The 15,775-nt window shown below is 39.9% G+C and overlaps 1 protein-coding gene and 1 long non-coding RNA gene across 2 annotated transcripts in view; both read right to left on the reverse strand.

The window, feature by feature from the left end:
- Positions 1–1,128: 1,128 nt before the first annotated feature.
- LOC141359400 (SLAM family member 5-like) overlaps positions 1,129–15,775 on the reverse strand; it is a 32,438-nt gene continuing 17,791 nt past the window's right edge. The window contains exons 2-3 of the mRNA XM_073861794.1: positions 1,423–1,695; positions 1,129–1,298 (exon numbers count right to left, since the gene is read on the reverse strand). Of these exons, the coding sequence (XP_073717895.1) occupies positions 1,129–1,298; positions 1,423–1,695 (443 nt within the window). The remainder of the gene's footprint in view (positions 1,299–1,422; positions 1,696–15,775) is intronic.
- On the reverse strand, positions 10,330–12,070 carry LOC141359282 (uncharacterized). The gene is made up of 3 exons (XR_012365694.1): positions 11,111–12,070; positions 10,711–10,879; positions 10,330–10,618 (listed from the first exon to the last, which is right to left on the reverse strand). It is a non-coding gene; the product is annotated as an uncharacterized lncRNA (long non-coding RNA).

Raw genomic sequence — 15,775 nt, forward strand, 5'->3', positions numbered from 1 at the left:
AAATTATGTTATTTACTGGCAAGAGTTTGTTCAAAGTTGAATAAATTTCAAATATTAACAATTCCTTATCTTTACAGAATAAAACTATACAATAACAGCCTCATGCAAAGCATTCTGGGAACCAGAAATCATCATCAAACTTTTTCTGTTTTTTGCTTCAGATTTTGTTTCCCAGAATGTTTCGCTTGATGCTGTTTTTTTAGTTTTACTCTGTAAAGACAAAGACTTGTAAATGTTAAATCCTCATTTAACTTTGAACAAAATGTAGCCAGTAAAAAACATAAATTAAATCTACGGTAAGTTACTGGCAAGCCAGCTGCAATTTTTACAGAATTTTTTTTACATCAGATTGAAAAAAGAAGTGTGAGGACACACTTAGAATTGCATCCTTTAAAAAATAGAAGCATTTATTCCAGAAATACAGTTAACAACACAAACCACCCCCATACACAGCCCAGTCTCACGAAATTTCGTTATATACTCACGTCATTTTTTTTAATTTTTTCGTGATATTATCACAAATTTCCAAGTTTTTTGTGATATTATCACGAATTTCCGCGTTTTCATGATCATATAACGAATTCCTGTTTTCGTGTGATCATCACATATTGGTTACTCAACTGTTTTGTCCTATTTTCTTACCATTGTTGCTTCGGTTTAAAATGACATCCCTATCCAAACCCAACTCTAACCCTAACGCCAGGCGACATATCAAAAAATGAATCAGAAAAAATAATATAAACCAATACATAAAGTGACATTCTAATGCAAGCACCAAATCTAACCCTAAACTACAATGGTTTGAAAATAGGAAAAAGCAGTTGAGTAACCAATACGTGATATCACGAAAAAAGAATCCAAAAAAATCACGTGACTATATCTCGAAACCTCATGAAACTGGGTAGCAGCCCAGTCCCATACACACAATGCTCATTCAGGTTTTGTTGGAAGACCTTAAGTGTTTATTTTCTTAACAGTTTTGTAAACACACAACATTAAAACTTTAAATTGCAACCCTAATATTTAAAGTTATAATAAAAGATATATTACCATTAGTTTTATAGACAGAGAAAAAAAGCTACAGAAGCTACAGATTATAACACAATATGAGAAACCAAAATAGCAGATCTATAAAAATGTTTCATCACTAACAGTCTGATGGTGTCTGTGATAATTTTTCTGTTCAACTCTGCTCGATCTGATGTCATAAACCAGAATGGCAACCGCAGCCACGCCCACCAGAGCAGAGACAACCAATCGGATCACAGCTTCAGAAACGTGACAACAGAAAACACAATCTGAGGGAAACAACACATATTTCAACAAGGCCACTATTTACCAGTTTCATCTAAAAGGAAAATAGCAAATATTTAATAAAAAGGATTTTACACATTAAAGACAAAGTGATTGACGTACTTGAACACGTCTGACACAGTTGAGTGATGTTAAGATGTTGAGTCTGATTACTGATAGGATTGCTCACCACACAGCTGTATGTGTTTTTGTCCTGATAATCTACCTCTAAAGAGAGTCTGATGTTGAGATCAGACACACTGATGCTGGACAATAAACTGTTTCCTTTATACCAGGACAGACTCACATCTCTCACATTCAACACTGAACACAATAATGAACAATTTGATGATACTGAGTTTTTTGTACAGTCTTTGCTGATGACAGGAACAGGCAGATGAGCTGGAAAACATTTGAGAGCAAAATGACTTTTTTAGTCTTTCATCCCTTCAATTATTAGTGATTAAGTAAAGAAATTGACATTGCTGTAAATGAGGAGCTCAGATGCAAAAGCCACTAAATGTCACCTCATCAAAAATGAGATAATGATATAAACCGAATACTATACGATCATCAAAATACCTTCACTTCAAATACACTTAATCACTGCTCCCATGTCAAATGAATTAGATTAATGTAACCAAATTTGGTGAACGCACAACACAACTCATACTTGTGTTGGGTTATGACACATTTCAGAGCACAACATTGCATAAAATCAAGTTTGCATAGTACAAACCATGATCTTTGTTTCCTCCAGTAACGTTTTTTATCGAACTTTTAACTCACCATAGACAGTTACATTGAATCTGTATGAGATCTCTCTAGCGCTGTTGATAATAATTTTATAAAGTCCAGAGTGTTGAGTTGTGATGTTTGTGATGGTGAGATCTCCAGTCTGATCATTCACCTCCAATCTGTCTCTGAATCTTTCATCAAGGACATGTATTGAGATATCTTTGAACACTACATTGATTCTTGCTATAAGAGTCTCTTGAGCTCCAAACTTCCACTCGATCAGATCACCTGTCTGTAGTTTAATATCAATGTGTAGAGTAACAGAGTTTCCCTCCATTACTGACACTGACTTCACTTCATCACCAAACACACCTGAACACACAAAAAAATTCAGTCACATATGAAAGCTCTTACATTTAAGATTATACAGAAACGTAGTCATAGTTAAACCATTAGAAACTTTGAACCAACACATTTTTTTTAATCAGATAACTGAATGTTTAGGTTTTGCTTATTTGGTTCAATTCAAAAGTAAGAAAGTGAATGCAAATGACTGAATGAAAATGTGAATTATTTATTACAGTAAACTATAAAATCATAAAACATGTTTAAAACTTACCAGATAGACAGCAGAAGCACAAACAGAGATAAACAAACATGAGAAACATTTTCTTCAACACTTCAGTGTCTGATAGAGTCAATACAGCGATGCTATCAACAAAAGTTGTGTAGAGATAAATCTGCTGAGTTTGGACCACCCCCATGTCTTCAACCACACACCTTTAAAAACATTACAATTTATACACACACAATCGGGTGATTCTCATGAAATCCAGACATAGAAGGTGTCCAGCATCAGATTTTTTTTAAAAGCCCTTGAAACCCATTTTTTTTTTGCACATATGATTAAGGTCTGAACTTACTTTAACCATTATTTAAAAATATTTCCTATAGAATTATTTACATTTTTTAGATTATCATTTTCAAAAATTATCATTACCGCAACATGTATTTACAAACTCATGTTTTGGTAGTGAGAACTAAAAAGTTGTCTAGGTACTATGATAAACAAAATTTTAAATTTTATCTGGAGAAAAAAATAAGAACTGCTTACCTGGTAGCCATCTTGAGTGTCACAGTCAATTATGTCCCTTCGAACAATTTTTTTGAAAATGTTAGTTCCTTGAGGGCTTAAACAATGATTGAAAATTGTTGCGGAGGATGAGAACATTTTTCTTGGACACATTTATATTCCTTATTATTGTTTCTACATTTACCAATGATCACCAAATACCACATATTTCTTTACTGTAAATGTTTATAATATAACATGCTCTGAAGCTTTTTAGATTTTTTTAAGTAACAAATAAGGTACGAGAGGCTGTGCTGTTGTCACAAGGTGACGATCTTTTTAGGGGCGGAACCAAAGTTGGAAGTGTTTCCGCCCGGACCGGAAAGGAAGAACACCGGAACTTCCGGTAGCGCCCTAAGAGGGAAAATCGGCGAATTGGATGCACCTGTGCCTAGTTAACAGGAGCGGCTGGCGATTGGAGGACACGCCAAACAGGGCAGTACTTAAGATCAGTCCAAATCACAGTTTGGAGAAGTTTTTGGTGTGTGTTGAAGCGCTGTGTTGCGCTCGCCCGGTGTGTTGCTGGTGGCTGTCTAAACTCTCTCTCTCTCAGGCTGAAGTTGCATGGTTGTGAAGACATCGTGAACCTTAAAGGTCGAAGAGTGAACGGAACACGTTGTAAACCGAGACAAAGTAAAAGGAGCGAAAACGGCGTTGATGTGAGTACCAAGATTCAATTGAAAGCGTATTGTATACTGACCTGCCTTTATACTAGATACCTCCTGGAGAAGGAGGGCGGCCCTACCCCTAAGATAGCGTGGTGGGTGAGCCAAAGGAACATTAACCGAAGCAGTCACAGCGACGAAACTATCAACTAGGCCGTATTATTCATCGCCAGATCCGATCCGAGCGAAGTGGAGGAAGACGGGTGTCCTTTGTGTACACTTGAGTGTGGTGGGTGAGTCCTTGTGCTGTAGAAACCTTTATTTTGACGTGGTGGTGTGTATTGCTGTGGATTGCTGTGTATTGCTGTGTGTCTTGTCACACACTTCGTCGAGGAAGGACGAAGAGGCTGCTGGTCCTAGAGAAATCAGTACATCATATGTTGTGAACGTGCTTCAGGTCTAAAGTAACGGTGTGGTGCCCCGGAACGATTTCCCCGTCTAGACATTGGGCGGATTGGAGAGTGGCGGTGAAGAGCAGGAGAATTGGCAAATGTGTGAGTACGATCAGGGGCCGCTATTGTTGATGCTTTCATCTGTGTAGTGATTGCTGTTACAGCAGAGAGAGGTGTAGGAATTCCGCCGTCCCGAGGCCTCTACAAAGGGGCGCCCCTGTCCAGTGTTCGATCGCCCAACGGTAGCGAGGAGAGGGCAGCGCTCGGCCCGGCGAGACGGCGTGACGTTTCACCCCTCTGTAACCATCGAGCTTGTAGAGAGGGTTGCCCCCGACGCCACATAGGAACTGCTTACCCCATCTGAGAAAGAAAGAGAGAGAGAGTGAATGACATGAGAAGGATCTGAGTGAAACCTGTACTTACGGTACGCTGTGTCAGCAGAGAGGTGAGAGCCATTCAAATCCAATTAACTGCGCCTTTGTGTCCCAGTCGCTGCCTGTGGAGAAATAGAGAGAAAGAGTGAGCACCACGAAAACGAGCCGTGTGGATCCTGTACTTACAGTGAGCTGTAGTCAGCGAAGAGGTGAGAGCAAATCAAGTCCAATTAACTGTGCCTCTGTGTCCCAGTCGCTGCCTGTGGAGAAAGAAAGAGAAAGAGTGAGCACCACGAAAACGAGCCGTGTGAATCCTGTACTTACCGTGAGCTGTAGTCAGCGAAGAGGTGAGAGTAAATCAAGTCCAATTAACTGTGCCTCTGTGTCCCAGCCGCTGCCTGTGGAGAAATAGAGAGAAAGAGTGAGCACCAAAAAAACGAGCCGTGTGGATCCTGTACTTACCGTGAGCTGTCGTCAGCGAAGAGGTGAGAGTGAACCAAGTCCAATTGACGGTGCCTCTGTGTCCTAGTTGTTGCCTGTGGAGGAAGAGAGAGGAAGAGTGAGTGACACGACAAGGAACTGTGTGAGCACGTGTGGAGAAGTCCCCATAAGGAGAACCAAGGTACGCAGAAAGGACATTAACCCCAACACTCATCTTGCTTTGATTTTTTCCTCCAGGAGGAAAAGGAGGGCGCCACGGACATTAAAGACCAGGCAGGAGCCTGAGTCCCACACCCCCTGGTCTACAGTGCCCCGGACCCCCCATTGCTCCCCCTTCTTCCTGTCATTCTCTTGGCCGTAGCCTACCTGGAGGGCAGAGCCAGTTACATTAGTTTTAATTCCCCTTTCCCCATTCCCCAAGTACATTTTAAATATTTAAATAAATAAAGATTGTTTTATACTTACCTGTCCTCGTTGTTGTCTGGTCATTGGGTTGGCTTTGGGGACCTCCTCGAGGTGGAATTTGAAAAGGGGCGTGGCTTTAGCCAAGTAGCAGCCAGCCCCTGGGTGTGACACTGTATCGTGAATAAGCCGTTACTTATTCACGATACAGCACTTGCCTCAAGTTCCTTATTGCTTTTATAAAACGGTTACCACACAATAATAAAGTAAAAAAAAATATTAGTGCAACTTTCATGAAGTTAAATCAATAAAAAGCATTCCTTCCGCTAGAAAAAATAGTCCCTGACCATGAACAAAAATGTGTTCCAATGTGCATGAAAGCTCAAATAAAAACAACATACCGATACTTGTGGTTGCTAAGGGTGTTGCTAAGGGCGCAGTGATAAACAGAACTGTTGGGTGAAGCGGTCATAGCAGTGTTTTATCGTGAATAAAGCACACCTATTGACCAATCAGAATCAAGGATTGGAACTAACCGTTTTATAAATATAAATATTTCAATGTCAAAGAACCCAAATCCAGTCATGGACACGTTGCGGTAATGACATTTTCCCCCTTAAATGTGGAAAAACAACGAAATTGGTTTGTATGATGTCATTTGAAATCGTGTGCAAAATAGTACATGAAGAGATGTTTGTAACTGTATGCTTCTTATTTTGATACTCTTACTTTGTATTTACTTTTTTATCAAAATGTTTCATGACACCTCGTAAGTCTAATTTCCAGAGAATCACCCATATGTACATAGAAATGGAAATAAGTGACATTGTTCAGTGTGGTTCTAGTCATCAACGTGTTTTGTATCAGGACCAGATGTCCAATTGTAAGTTCCTCATGGAAACCTGAAAAATAGGACGCAATTTAGACACTGTTACGTCCGTGTAGGTGTGTCTTTGTGTTGTGTCTCTCTCTCTCTCTCTCTCCGCTGTCTCTCTCCAGATACACCCAGTTTCCTGATTGGACCATCAACATGTCAATCATTGCAGTATATAAATGACGTCACATCAGGTTCCACCAATCTCCATCCTCCAACAGTTTTAAAAAGGACGCCAGTTCAAACGCGCATCAGTCATTGCGGCTCAACTACTGTATTAACTGTACAATTACTATACACCCTTCTGTTACTGTACTGTCTGTTTTGCTTGTTACATTTACCCCGCCTGTGTATGTCAGTTCATTCTTGTTTTCGTTATCTCATTTACCCCGTTGTTTTGTTCTGAATGTTCTGGCGTTTCGTTTCCCCGTGCCGGGGAAAGGCGGACAGGTAAGATTGTCGCGCGACATACATTGTGCACACGTAGGGAAATATTAATTTTGTATTAGACACACTAGTTTAGGAGTGAGTGCCACCCTTGTATGTTTTTTCCCGACTTTTATCTAGCTAGTGTAGTTTAGTTAGGGCGTGTATACGCTGAAGACCTTTTTGTTTTATTTTTATTTTTCTTTAGATTAGTTTAGCGGTCTTCAAAAATAGTTAGCTTCGTTTTGTTTTGTTTCTTTCGTTGATTTAGCACCACTCTCGTCCCCTTTCCTTTGGTTCTGTGTTTTGTGTTCTACCCTTGTAAATATTGTAAATATTATTTTGCTATTCTCATTTTTGTTTTCTTCTTATTATTATTATTATCATTATTATCATTATCATTATTCACACTTTTGTCACTTTGTTCACTGGTTCACATTTAATAAATAATTTTCAGTTTACTCCCGTGTCTGTCTTCTACTATCCAAACACACACACACCCCAAAAAAAGGAAAAGTTTTCAAATAAAATGTTACATCCCTCACCCTAGACAGCCTTGGGTCGTAACATTTATTGGGGGCTCGTCCGGGATAATTAAAAATTGATAATCCATATAATTTTTTTTGAAAATTTTCCTTTTCCTGGGTGTGCGTGCTTGGTGGCGGACGACTTTGTGTTAGCGGTCTGCTTTTGGCCTGCGGTTGGCGGCCTGTTTGTTATGCCGCGCTGCGTGTTTGTGTGGGTGTGGTGTGTAACAGTCATGGCATTGTTTAATTTGCAAGCCTTTATTGGTAATCCTACAGCAGAACAAGTTGATTTATGTAGAAAAAAGGAGTTGGAATCCATAGCAGAGCATTACAATATTTCTTTGGGCAAACAAATGCTTAAAAAGGAAATTAAACGTAAAATTCTACAAGGTTTGGTTGAACTTGATGTTCTTCCTGTGATAAGTGCTGAGGCGGGTAAGACCGGTGGGAAGGTTGATGTTGGTGGTGATTCTGTGGGCCATTCTAACACTGACGATGAGGTGGACGAACGGGTTGGAGCTGTGGGTGGCGCGACGGCCGATGCGAAACCTGGCTTGTCACCCTTCGATCCATTTTCACCGGTGTCCACGGACTCGAGGATAGATGCCCGATTAAAAGTCCGTTTGGCCCGCCTACAAATAGAGGCACAAGAAAAAGCTCAGGCACGCCAGGCTGAGTTGGAAATGCGTCTGGAAGTGCGCAGGCTCGAGATCGAGGCCGAAAAGCAGGTGAAGCTGCGGCAGCTCGAGCTGGAAGCGATGAAGATCGCCGCCGGCTCGGCTGCGCATCCAACGCCCGCACAGGTCTCAAATGTTCCTCCACCGGTTAACCCGTCCTCAGTTGCTTTTGATGTAAGTAAACAAATTGCATTAGTACCACAATTCAGAGAGTCGGAGGTGGATACTTATTTTAGCGCTTTTGAGCGTATTGCCTCCTCCCTTTGTTGGCCCAAAGAAGTTTGGCCTCTGTTATTACAATGTAAATTTGTTGGAAAAGCTCAGGAGGTTTGTTCTGCATTATCGTTAGAGGATAGTTTGGTGTATGACTCGGTAAAGGCTGCTGTTCTTAGAGCATACGAGCTTGTTCCTGAAGCTTACAGACAAAGGTTTAGAAACCATAAAAAGAATTCTACCCAAACTTTTGTTGAGTTTGCCAGGGAGAAAGGAAATTTATTTGACAAATGGTGTGCAGCTAGTAAAGTGGATGACTTTGACTCGTTAAGAGAACTTGTGTTGCTGGAAGAATTTAAAGGGTGTCTTCCCGAGCGTGTTGTGGTTTACCTTAATGAGCAAAAAGTAACTTCATTGTCCCACGCCGCTGTTCTGTCGGATGAATTTGTGCTTACGCACAAAGGGGTTTTCTCCTCTGCCCGTAGCGAGAAAATTCCTCCGGTGCCGACTCATTCTCAGTCAGCTCGTCCCAAGATTAGCTCTCCTCAGCCCACAGAGGTTAGAGAGTGTTTCTACTGTCACAAACAAGGGCATATTATAGCTGATTGTTTAACGCTTAAACGTAAGCAGCAAAACCAGCCTAAAGGTGTAGGTTTTGTTAAAACACTTGAAAAAGCACATACGCTAAACGAAGTCATTGATGATAATTATTTACCTTTTGTTCTGAAGGGGTTAATTTCCTTAACTGGAAAACCTGGGGAACAAAAAGAAATAAAAATGCTTAGAGATACGGGTGCCCTACAGTCTTTTATTGTAGCGGATGCGTTGCCTTTGGATGAGGAAACTTTTTGTGGGTCAAGTGTAATTGTACAGGGTATTGAAATGGGTTTCGTGAAGGCACCGTTACATCGTGTATATTTGAATAGTGATTTGTGTACCGGCTTTGTGAAAGTGGCTGTGCGACCTTCTCTGCCCATTAAAGGTGTTGACTTTATCCTTGGCAATGACCTCGCTGGAGGAAAAGTTATGCCAATATTAGAAGTGGTCGACAACCCAGATGTGATTTGTCAGGCTGAAGATCTTTCTGGTGATTACTCTGATGTTTTTCCTGCGTGCGCCGTCACTCGCGCTCAGTCACGGAAAAACGGAGAAGCGGTTGAATTGTCAAATTCTTTCTTAGCTCCTCTTTTGGTTGATGACGCTCCGTTAGAAGTTGTTGACTCTCCTAAAAAGAGTCACACTTTGAAAACGGGGACGCCAGGTTTTGGTATCGCAGACTCAGACAAGCTGAGTTTGTCAGTTTCGCGAGCGCAAATAGTGGCCGCTCAAAAAGAAGACAAGACGCTCGCGCCGTGTTTCAACTCTGCTGTCTCGTGTGAACTCGCTAGGGATAAGAAAACTGCTTACTTCATTGACAATGAATTGTTAATGCGTAAATGGTGTTCCACCCCACAACAGGATCTAGACTGGAATGTTGTATATCAAATTGTTATTCCTTTACCTTATCGACAGCATTTCTTATTTTTAGCCCATGATCATCAGTTGGCTGGTCATCTTGGTGTAACTAAGACCTACAATAGGATATTAAGACATTTTTTCTGGCCAGGATTAAAGAAAGACGTTGCGAATTACTGTCGTACGTGTCATACCTGCCAATTTGTTGGAAAGCCGAACCAGGTTGTTCCGCCTGCTCCGCTCTCCCCAATTCCAGTGGTGGGAGAGCCGTTTGAGCATGTAATAGTAGATTGTGTTGGACCGTTGCCTAAGACTAAATCAGGTAATCAATTTTTGTTGACTGCCATGTGTGTGGCTACCCGATTTCCTGAAGCCTTTCCATTACGAAAAATTACTGCTCAGGTCATTATCAAAGCATTGACAAAATTCTTTTCAACATTTGGTTTTCCTAAAATTATCCAGACAGACCAAGGCACTAATTTTTTGTCAAAACTTTTCAATCAGGTATTAGAGTCTCTTGCTATAACTCACCGAGTTTCGAGTGCGTGTCATCCCCAAAGTCAGGGCGCACTCGAACGCTTCCATCAAACCCTTGAATCCATGTTGCGCAGGTGTTGCGTGGAGGCGGCTCGTGATTGGGGTGCGGGTGGCCCTTTGGTTCTGTTTGCCGTGCGTGGGGCTGTTCGGGAGTCCCTCGGATTTGGTCCGGCGGGGCTCGTTTTTGGGCACACCGTCAGAGGTCCTTTGAAACTTTTAAAAGAACAAATCATGTCTACTGAATCGAGTTCAAAAGTTAATATATTGGATTACGTTAGCAAGTTTCGTAGTCGGTTGCATGATGCATGCCTTCTTGCTAAAGAGTCATTGGCCTCTGTTCAGGAGAATATGAAACGCCAGTATGATTTCAAAACAGTTGCCCGTTCATTTTTACCTGGTGACAAAGTGCTAGTACTTCTGCCTGTCACAGGTTCATCACTGTCTGCCCGGTTCTGTGGTCCTTATACAATAGCTAAGAAAATGAGTGAGACAGATTATATGGTTAATACGCCAGATAGGAAACGTCAGTCTCGTGTTTGCCATATAAACATGCTAAAATCTTACCATGACCGTGAGAAACCCCTCGCAGATGCTGCGGATCAGATGAAAGAGCCCACTATCTCTTCCGTAGTTACCGCCGTAGATCTGGGTTCCTCTCGTGGTTGTGCGGGTGATGACGAGGATGGAGTGATGTTTCGCAACACTCCTCAGCAATGTGCGCGGTTACCAAACTCTGAAATAAAAAAAGATCTCCCGTCATTCCTTACTCATTTAACTACAGAACAAAGTTCTGACATTGTTAAATTGATTTCTGATTTTCCCTGTCTTTTTGGCGATGTTCCCCGACAAACCACGGTTTTGCAGCATGAAATTAATGTAGATGGTGCTCGTCCTATTAAGCAGCATGCTTATCGTGTAAATGCAATTAAAAGATCTATTATGCGCCAAGAAGTAAAATACTTACTAGACAATGGGTTAGCTAAACCAAGCTGTAGCCCGTGGAGTTCTCCGTGTCTTCTGGTTCCCAAACCTGACGGAACGTTCAGGTTTTGCACCGACTACCGTAAGGTCAATGCGGTAACGGTGCCCGACAGTTATCCTCTTCCCCGCATGGAAGACTGTATTGACAATGTTGGATCAGCACATTTTGTTAGTAAATTGGACATGTTAAAAGGTTATTGGCAAGTTCCACTCACCCCTCAAGCTTCTGAAATTTCTGCTTTTGTAACTCCGGATCATCTTCTACAATATTCTGTTTTACCATTCGGTCTTCGTAACGCACCTGCAACGTTTCAACGACTTGTTAATTTGGTGCTTGGTGATGTACCCAATTGTAGTGCGTATTTAGATGATCTCGTTATTTATTCAATGGATTGGGCTGAACATGTGTGTACGCTAAAAGCAGTGTTTGAGCGCCTCGACAAAGCCTCTTTAACACTTAATTTAGCCAAGTGTGAATTTGGTCAGACTACTGTTACCTATCTTGGTAAGGAAGTGGGTCAGGGTCAAGTTCGTCCCTGTTGCGGCCAAGGTCACGGCCATTCTGGAGTTTCCCGTTCCCACCACCCGCCGTGAGTTGCGCAGATTTCTGGGCATGGCGGGGTACTATCGAAGTTTCTGCAAAAACTTCTCGACTGTTGTCCGACCTCTCACCTCTTTGCTAAGCCCATCAAAGTCTTTTGTGTGGTCCCCTGAATGTCAATATGCTTACGTTAACGTTAAGGCTTTACTCTGCAATGCTCTTGTGCTTGTAGCACCCGATTGTACCTTACCTTTTAAATTAGAAGTGGATGCCAGTGGTGTTGGTGCTGGAGCTGTTCTCCTTCAGGAGGATAAATCCGGTGTAGACCATCCCATAAGCTTTTTTTCACGGAAGTTTAATAAACATCAACTCAATTATTCTACAAGAGAAAGAAGCTTTGGCCCTTATTCTGGCTTTACAACATTTTGAGGTATATGTTGGTTCGAATAACTTACCTATTACAGTTTTCACGGATCATAATCCCCTGGTTTTCTTGTCACGCATGTACAATCACAATCAACGTTTAATGCGTTGGTCTTTGTATTTACAAAACTTTAATTTGGAGATTGTGCACAAAAAAGGTAAAGACAATGTTCTAGCCGATGCCCTTTCCAGAGTTTAACCCTCTAATTGTGTGATAGAACAAACACCTGTTTGTTCTTAAGGGAGGGTGTATTACGTCCGTGTAGGTGTGTCTTTGTGTTGTGTCTCTCTCTCTCTCTCTCTCCGCTGTCTCTCTCCAGATACACCCAGTTTCCTGATTGGACCATCAACATGTCAATCATTGCAGTATATAAATGACGTCACATCAGGTTCCACCAATCTCCATCCTCCCACAGTTTTAAAAAGGACGCCAGTTCAAACGCGCGTCAGTCATTGCGGCTCATCTACTGTATATACTGTACAATTACTATACACCCTTCTGTTACTGTGTACTGTCTGTTTCGCTTGTTATATTTACCCCGCCTGTGTATGTCAGTTCATTCTCGTTTTTCGTTATCTCATTTATCCCGTTGTTTTGTCCTGAATGTTCTGGCGTTTCGTTTTCCCCGTGCCGGGGAAAGGCGGACAGGTAAGATTGTCGCGCGACATACATTGTGCACACGTAGGGAAATATTAATTTTGTATTAGACACACTAGTTTAGGAGTGAGTGCCACCCTTGTATGTTTTTTCCCGACTTTTATCTAGCTAGTGTAGTTTAGTTAGGGCGTGTATACGCTGAAGACCTTTTTGTTTTATTTTTATTTTTCTTTAGATTAGTTTAGCGGTCTTCAAAAATAGTTAGCTTCGTTTTGTTTTGTTTCTTTCGTTGATTTAGCACCACTCTCGTCCCCTTTCCTTTGGTTCTGTGTTTTGTGTTCTACCCTTGTAAATATTGTAAATATTATTTTGCTATTCTCATTTTTGTTTTCTTATTATCATTATTATTATCATTATTATCATTATCATTATTCACACTTTTGTCACTTTGTTCACTGGTTCACATTTAATAAATAATTTTCAGTTTACTCCCGTGTCTGTCTTCTACCATCCAAACACACACACACACAAAAAAAAGGAAAAGTTTTCAAATAAAATGTTACATCCCTCACCCTAGACAGCCTTGGGTCGTAACAGACACACAGGAATCACAAAGTGTGGAAATAAGCATCCACCCTGAAACATATAGCAAAATAAGAGACACTCTATATGGTCTTGTGGAGTTTACAGATTAGTGACGGTTAAGAGACTACAAAAGTTGTTTGTGACAGAGCCTAATGCAAAAAACTTTGTTAGGGAATGCATTTTCTTTAGAAAGAGTCAGGAAGAACTGCAAACTCTTGATGTAGAGTTAATATAGGCCTACACTGTAAAAGTTGAAAGTTGGATTATTTCAATTAGTAAAAAATATTTTTACAACTTAAAGTTGACAAAACTTTTTTGGGGGGGCAGTTTCCTAGACATGGTTTAGATGATCAAGGACTTAGCACATTTAAGTAGTTTTTACCAACAAACCTTACACAAAACAATACTGATGTGCATCTTGTAACACAGTCTCACCCCATGGCGTCAATACTTGACGACACCCGACCATGCGTCAACATGCCGACGCGGAGGGTACACCCCTCGCGCCATCCCCCGACGAACTGGGGACCTCAACACTACCAGGTACGCGAAATTAAACAGTTGTCGCCTGGCATTGGGGTTAGGGTTAGGTTTGGGTAGGGATGTCATTATGTAAATCTAACCCTAAACCGACGCGAAAATGGTAGAAAATAGTAAGAAAATAGGAAAGAGAATGCAACGGACCTAATAGTATTGAAGTCCCCAGTTCGTCAAAAAATGACGCGAAAGGCACACCCCCCGCGCCAACACACCGACGCATGGTCAAGTGTCGTCAGACGCCATGGGGTGAGACTGGGTTGCATCTTGAGACAAAACAATGGTACCAATGTATGTTAAAATATGTCAGTGCAAGGTGCTTTGAAATTAAAGCAGCTCAAACATGCATTTCTGAGACTATGATAAACTCCATCTGGGAAACCATCCATCCCATAATGTTATTAATTCAAGTCATTTGTTTAAGTAGATCCAATTTTTACTTTCTACAATGCAATGTAATTATTTGTACTTTTGAAGATCTTTAGAGTGAGATGAAAATAAAACAGCAAACAGCTCAACCGAATGTGTGAGAAAAACTGCTGCACAAACCTAGAAGTACGATCTTGTTAGTCTACAGTTGTGTTAATCTGCACAATACTTACAGCTTATCTTATATTTAACCCAATAATACATCTGAACTTATCTCTACACAACTCTTCTTGATAGCATCACTGTGTCGAGTGTTGAAGAAAATGTTTCTCGTGTGTGTTAATTTCTGTTTGTGCTTCTGTGGTCTGACTGGTAAGTTAATAAACATTTAAAGCATTTCTTGCACTTGCTTTAATTCACAGATGTAAAATTGGATCCATGTCTGTAATCTCATATAATGAAATATTATTATTATTTATCTAAATGTCCTAAAGATCTGATCTTTCAGTCTTACTGAGGAAATTCTCCCTTTAGGAAATCTGTATATAGTGTCAAGCTGTACTTGAATATCAACTCTGTTGTGAGTTAATAGTTCAAATCAACATCGAGGCAAATAAATAGATGAAGGTAAAAAACAGCAAACAGGAGACGAAGTGATGTAAATATAATAAAGATAGTTTATTAAATAATTTTACTTGCTCAGTAGTTTTATCAATATACAGTATTATAAAACATTTAAAAAGAATAAAAAGTGAATGCTAAAATGCTAAAATGAATGAAAACAAAAAATTGTAAGAGTATATAATAATAAATGAAGCAATGCAATAAATGAAATAAAAAACACAAATGTATGTTTTACTCAGCTCTAAAACTATAAAAAGAAAATGATCTGAGTTGCTTTTCCGATAGTTCTTAGCACTTATGCACGTTTAGCATGTGTTCAACAAAATAAAAAAACTACAGGTTTAAAACAACATGATGGTGAGTAAATTATGACAGAATTTTCATATTTTTAAATTGGCTACCCTAATATTTAAAGTAATAATATGTTTCATATAGAGTGTTTAATATACAGAGCAAAAACAATGAAAAAGAAGAGTAAAAATAGTAGTTATTTGTAACTATACTCTGTAAAAAAATTACGTAGAAATTGCAGCTGGGTTGCCGGTAATTTACCATAGATTTAAATGTATGTTTTTAACTGGCAACATTTTCTTCAAAGTTAAATGAACATTAAACATTTACAAGTCTTTGTCTTTATAGAGTAAAACTAAAAAAACAGTATTAAGCAAAACATTATGGTAAACAAAATCTGAAGCAAAAAACAGAAAAAGGTTGATTATGAATTCTGGTTCCCAGAATGCTTTGCATGAGTCTGTTATTGTATAGTTTTATTCTGTAAAGATAAATACTTGTTAATATTAAAAATGTACTTTATATACTTTATATATATATATATATATATACTTTGAACAAATTAACATAAATGTAAATCTACGGTAAATTACCGGCAACCCAGCTGCAATTTCTACAGATTTTTTTTACAGTGTATCTGTTTCATCACTAACAGTCTGATGGTCTCTGTGATCTTTTCT

Source organism: Misgurnus anguillicaudatus, chromosome 23 (assembly GCF_027580225.2).
Source record: "Misgurnus anguillicaudatus chromosome 23, ASM2758022v2, whole genome shotgun sequence".
NCBI classification, from domain to species: Eukaryota; Metazoa; Chordata; class Actinopteri; order Cypriniformes; family Cobitidae; genus Misgurnus; species Misgurnus anguillicaudatus.